This window comes from Neltuma alba, unplaced genomic scaffold (assembly GCF_004799145.2).
Source record: "Neltuma alba isolate B1F8T4 unplaced genomic scaffold, ASM479914v2 tig00010746_pilon, whole genome shotgun sequence".
In the NCBI taxonomy this organism is placed as follows: Eukaryota; Viridiplantae; Streptophyta; class Magnoliopsida; order Fabales; family Fabaceae; genus Neltuma; species Neltuma alba.
This window is the reverse complement of record NW_021635573.1, coordinates 336,443-342,959: the sequence shown is the minus strand read 5'-3', so window position 1 is coordinate 342,959 and position 6,517 is coordinate 336,443. Positions and strand designations below refer to the sequence as shown.

The window sequence follows — 6,517 nt, the reverse complement described above, 5'->3', positions numbered from 1 at the left end:
AATATGAGAGACAAAATAAATTGGGATCTTATATTTAAAACCAAAATAAAAGTCAAACAGAGTCCTATATTAAGGACTAGAGGTAGTAATATAGTTTTTGGCTCACATGCCTTCCGATAAAAGTTGATCCAAACAACATGGTGGAATTTTTTTTCCTTCCTTAATGTGACTTTACTGCTACTCCAAAATCCAAATACACCCTAAATTGCTTTTGCCTGAAAATTCAATTGAATTAAAAGTTGATCCAAACAAATGTAAAGAAACCACTGGTGCATTTTGAAATTTTGCCCCACATTTGGTATTAAAATTTGCACCACCTGCCGACACCACCGTGATATAGAGGCATGCAGGCAAGGTCCGATCCCCACCTGCAGCCAATAAGCTTGCCAAACAAAATTGTACTTTGATGTTGGTTACTAGAATTGGATCCTTGCTTGTCAGTAATAAGCAATAGGCTTGCCAAAAGGAAAAATTTGCACCACCCGTCTTCTATACCGCTCTTAAGCTCCCCTAGATATAATACTACCTCTGCTACTTAATATTTATAATAAATAGATGTTCTCTTTTCTATAGTATTTTTATTAATAATGTGTATTATCTACCATTTAATGGACCCTTTTATGTATAACTATTATAAGAATTATTTTAAAATAAATAAATAAATATAAGAGATAAAATAAATTTAAATGTTATATTTAAAACTAAATTAAATGTTAAATTAATTATATATATATATATATATATATATATATATTAAGGAGCGAGGTAGTATTTTCTCTTTTTCTGTGGCTGCATTACTCAGTTTTGGGCACAAAGCATTTGAGCCCGTTTGACAGGGTACATGGCACCAGGGAACTGCTTTAGAGTTACTAGTGGACCCTTTGGGCATTTGAAACTCCCTACAGCACCCAGTGACATCTTGATCAATTTGGGCTTTCGAAGTCCGAGATTTTGGGTGGGGTCCTCACCATCGTCCACGTGCCGAAAGTCTTCTCTCTCTGTTGTGCTTTCTTCTCCGGCGACGGCAATGGTGGTCGCTGTAGCAGAACCGTGCTCGGTTCTCCATTTCTTGGTTCAGTGTGGCCGTGGGTTTTTCTCGTGGAAAATCCATTTGCATCAAAGTTGTTTCGGCCTTGAAGGTACTTGTGTGTTTTGTCATTTCCTTTGCATATTGTGACTACCATTCTTTTAAAACCCATTTAGATCAAAATTTCAATTTATTTGAAAAATTAACCATAATAGAAAAGAAAAAACCTTAAAATTTTAAAATCACTATCATAGTTAAAAGAAATAAACTTATATCACGAGCACATCGATATTTAACTTGGGCCTTAGACTTTCAAAGTCCAGAAATATCATTCCACCCTTAGCCCAAACAAAAACTTATACTTTCAAACGAATGTCACGTGCAACATCTCAGAGGCTTCTGACTTTCTAACAGTTCTCTCATCAATTAGCAATAATCAAATGTATTACTCCCTCCGTTCCTTATTATAAGAGACGAATAACCGAATTACGTTGATCAAAAAAGTAGTTAAAATTAGTTAAGAACAATCAATATAATTTTTTTTCCAAAAATGCCCTCATTAATAAGGAGAGAGAGCATGAGAGAGAATAATTAAATTATTGAAAGAAAGAGAAGTGAGAGGGAGAGAGAGTGTGAGTTGGAGACAATAAATATGGGTAAAATAGGAAATCAACACAAAAAAGTAGAGACAACTTTTAAGTGTCTCTTATATATAGGAACATGACATAAGCATCAAATGTCTCTTATAATAAGGAACAGAGGGAGTAGTTCACAACAACAAAATAGATGAGCCCTATGTGGCAATATATAATAAAATAACACATAAGACAGAAGAGGGGAGGCTATATAAGAAAAACTTGGTCCGCTATCTTCCCTGACAGAACAGCCTTAGAGCTATTACCTGAAAATGTTAAACTACGAGGGTGAGACAAACGCCTCAGTAACTAACTTTCCAACTCATCATACATACTAACATGGGCTCGTGAGGTGTCAAATGGGACAATTATTAATTCTCGAGAAATATAGATATATCCATAGAAATATAATTTCAATCATCCAAACCCTCACTATGGGGGCCAACACACAAGCCACATAAGTCTATCCCTCACTATGGAGATCAATCAAACATATGGGCCTATCCCTCACTTTGGGGGACGAATAAGAAGCCACAAAGGCCTATCCCTCACTATGGGGGACGAAGGAAGAAGCCAATCAATGTGCACCAATGGTGGCCTTACCACGTGGTAGGATCGAACTCAATCCAAAATCTAAATAACAACCAAATCATTCATAATATAACGAAAAATGTCTCAATCTTTTCTTAGTATAATCCATAAGATATAAATCATATATCTTTTCCAAACTTCTCAATCACAATTCCAAAAATCCCACAAGACAATTTTCATAGCTCAACAGATATAATATATCCATTCGAGTTCCAAATAACAAATATTATTCAAAAATAGAAAAATACTCACAAACAACATATTAGCACATACAACAAGTGGAAAGTAGTTACCTCTCGCCAAAGTAATAGAAGGATTACCACAAGGTCAATCCTTTGCTCAACCAATAATTAATCTACACAATTAATATAACCACATATTAATATAAACTAATTAATTAATTAAGCTTATATATTAGTTAAATTCCTAATTTAATTTAATTTTCATTCTAAATTCTCACAACTCTTATAACCCAAAATTAAGTACTTTAGAACTAATTGATAATTTTCTAACAAGCCAAATTATTTATTTACATCCTCCAATTTATTTACTTTAATAAAAAGAATTTTCTAAAATTTCTAAATATGAAATTAGTATATTCTAAATTCTAAAAATCTCATTTGAAATTTAAACCTCAAAACCGAACCATCAAAAATTCAATAGTATCTCAAATATTTATATATATAAATAATCTAATCAAAATTTTAATGGCATATATATATTTTTTTCATAAATAAGAAACTTTAACTACAATAATTATTTTAAAACCTCTAGTCACCCAATAAATAAAACTAAACCGATCAAAATTTTAATAATATGTCAAACAACCCAAATAAATTATTTAACTTAATTTTAATCGGTATAAATATGATATATCTCATAAATAACATATTTTTTTAATTAAAAATTAATTTTTAAATACTAAAATCAACAAATAGACAAATCTAAACCGGTAAAAATGATCTACTATAACAGATCTACAATGCTGTGGTTAACACTCATCAAAACTAAATACTTGCTCTGAACTATATATCAAAAATTTTCTCTAAGCAATACAAAATTACTATCATTAGATAGATCTGATTGAGTAGGACAACTTTCATGAAGGAAGTTTTGTAATTAGAAGTAGTTTTACTTACCAAAACTATTTGAAACGATGAAGAAAGAAGGGGGAGAGATGAGCGACGCTTCGAGAGGAATGAACGCGGAGAGAGAGAAAGAGAGAAAGAGAAAGAAGACGGGAGAAGGTAAAAAGAAAACACTTGAGGTAAAATGAAGTTAAAGACCCTAGGTAAAATGTAAAAAACAACAGTTTGAACCCTTTTTTTTTTTTAAAATATCTAAATCCTTAGAGTAGAATTTAAGATGTTACACATATAGCTTGCGGAATTAGACCGTCCAAGTGGAAGGAATATGAGCACCTTAAACATCATGTCCTAGGTTTTATTTTTAGACGGTATGTATGAAAAAATACTGTTGGGCTGGTCCGCTACGCTGCCTGATTACCGAACGCGGGAGGATACTCTGGCCAACAAAAAAAAAAAAAAGCTTGCAGAGTTAGGGTTCCAACTTTGCCGGTCTTGTATTAATAATAAGAGAAAGCTGACGCGGGCAGAACCCTTGCCCTGTCTCTCACAAGTCGTATCAATAACACTAGAGATATTGCATTTCTATGTTTTCTATGTAGACATAGCTGTTTCCTTGATAATTCTCTTGATTTTTCTTCCCATTTTAGATGAAGTGGCAACGCTTCTGTTTCTTACATTTTCAGATTCATATGTTAAACGAGGAAAGAACAGGGCAGGGTAGAACGGGGTGGGGGCAGTGGCAGATAGTGAATAATCCCTTGTTTCTCACCACTTGCCATTCCTAGTTTGAAATCCCAGTTGTTTTGTGTAAGTATGTTCCTCCGTAGATTGTTTTTGGTGTTGATCTTTGAATTGCGTGGCATATTTAGGTTTTTCAACTTGCCTATTGAGCTGGCCTTTCTGTGTGTTTACATAGTTGCTCATCGTAAATTTTCAATTTTTGGTTCTCCTTCTCGTTTTGAATTTGTGTGGCCTGCTACGAGAATTTTTGTTATATACGTGATGGGTATTCAAGTTCCTTAATAGGGTACCATAACTTAACGACATCCTGATGGGGAATAGCAAAGAAAAAGGAGAAGGGGAAGAAGAAAACGGGAGAAAGATAGAGAAATAAGAGTGAGAAAAAGGAAGCTGGGGGAGAAGCAGATTACAATGACTGGTCTGATACTTCAAATGTAAAGGACTAAATTGATAATAATGAAATTTGAGTGATCAGTGCATTGAGAATTGGGGATTTTAGTTGGATTGTATGTAAATTGTTGTTTAAAGATTTGATAAGAGCTTGATTAATGCTTGTATATGTTTGAGAATAGAGTTTTGATACCAGAATACTTGTTTCATGATGATTATATCAAGTGTAAACTAGATGTTTGATAATATGCTTGAAAGAAAATAATTATAACATTGTTGGTAGCTTATTGTGATAGTTCCCAACGCAACTTTGACTTGACCTTAATTGATGAGATATCCTAGCTCCTTATTAGTATAATATGTGATGCCAAAGCAAGTTCAATTTCAGCAAACTTGGGAATATTATTGGCCGGCAATATGATATTTTTGAATAAGATGCTCAAACTTAACTAATATACCATCATTATATAATAATCTTGAAGCAAAACAACTATAGTTAAAAATAATTGTTGAATTCATATATAGGTATGTATAAATTGAATATACGATCTTATTCATCTAAGTTGGGTTGGTTTTACACTCAAATCTGTATTAATACTGCTAAATTGATCTTTGAAACTTGACAGGCATGATTCAAGCTCAATGAAGCAATATGCTGATTCAATCCAAATGATACCAGAGTCCAGCAATAGCTTAGTTGAATCTTGTGTTCTGCTCCCTTAACATGACCCCTCCCTCATCTCCCCAAATGCAATTACCAACAGTTTCATGGCTTGGCGCTATTTCTTCCTGGACAGTATTTCTAGTCTCAAAATGAAACCCTCCAAAACCCTGACCTTACCAATCTCTGCATCTCATTCTCTTCCTTGGAACCCTAATCTTGATCTGGTTAAACTCTATCTTCCCCGCTTTATTTCTCCATTTTCCACCTCCTTCCTTCCCACTAAATCCCCTAAAAAGTTTAAGAAGAAAGGCAAGAAGAAAGAGAGCCCTCGAACCAAACTCATCCAAACCGAGGCCAATCGTATTTCTTACTTGGAACACATTGTCAAACGCGATATTGAGTTCAAGTTTCTCATCAAGTCTAAACAATTCCTATCCAAGCAACCTGAACACGTGCTACGCCTTGATGATGCTGGCAAGCTATACCATGAATTGGGATTTCCCCGTGGTCGGAAGGTTTCCTGCTCAATTGGGCGCCATCCTCTGATTTTTGAGACTTATAGGCACACTGATGGGAAAATGTGGTTTGGCTCGGCGGAGTTTATGGAAGAGTTGCTTTCTGAAGAGCAATCAATCATGGATGCCATGGAGATGGATCGTGTAGATAAAGGCATTTTGTCATTGGCCGTGTAAAAAATGGCTTGATTTGAGAGACGAAAGGTCAGCCTCTTGATACAGGGATACTTGTGGTGGACGTCAAATGAAAATATTTGCCATGTAACCTCGCAAGCTAAGATGTTTCTACAATTAAGGTAACACGAGATCTCATCAAAATCACGTCGTGAGCTACTAGGCTTATCATTGTGATATAGCCTTGGGATGATATAGTCATGGCCCTTACTAATTTATTTGAACAAATACTTGATAGCTCTTGACTGGTTTGTCTTTTCGACATTTAAGCGACCTTGGAAGAGCCACAGCAATTGAGCATTGTACAGCACGACATATTTGTTGTTCAACAAAATTCCTTTCTTTGTTGTTGTTCTACTATTATTTCTCCTACAGTATGTGGGATATCCCTCGTCGTCTATTGTTGTGTGTGGTACATATCTTCTGGGTAAGCACTTTGAGCACTTTCCATCTTTTATGCAAGGTAATTTTTTATTGGAGCTACCACAAAGTCCGTGCAACATGAAATTGGTGACAAGCTCGAATAGCTTCGAGTTTGTGTTATTGTCAGATATCTCTGCTAAGATGATTCTGTTGACATCTTTAGATGTTTTTGTTTTCTCATCTAGCTCTATGAACATAATGATTTGCGTATGCAGCAGCCCTCTATTTTGGAACTTAATTGTATATATCTCTTAAAATCCACATATCAG

General features: G+C 34.6%; 1 protein-coding gene across 2 annotated transcripts; it reads left to right on the top strand.

Moving 5' to 3' along the window:
* Positions 1–949: 949 nt before the first annotated feature.
* LOC114758770 (uncharacterized) lies at positions 950–6,185 on the top strand. 2 transcript variants are annotated; one of them, XM_028947862.1, is made up of 3 exons: positions 950–1,139; positions 4,025–4,148; positions 5,099–6,185. In XM_028947862.1, exon 3 carries the CDS (start codon positions 5,241–5,243, stop codon positions 5,826–5,828), a length of 588 nt encoding a protein of 195 aa, XP_028803695.1. In that variant the 5' UTR covers positions 950–1,139; positions 4,025–4,148; positions 5,099–5,240; the 3' UTR covers positions 5,829–6,185. The 2 variants fall into 2 exon arrangements, with proteins under 2 accessions (XP_028803695.1, XP_028803696.1); XM_028947863.1 differs by lacking the exon at positions 4,025–4,148 and having other exon boundaries at positions 952–1,139.
* Positions 6,186–6,517: the final 332 nt, after the last annotated feature.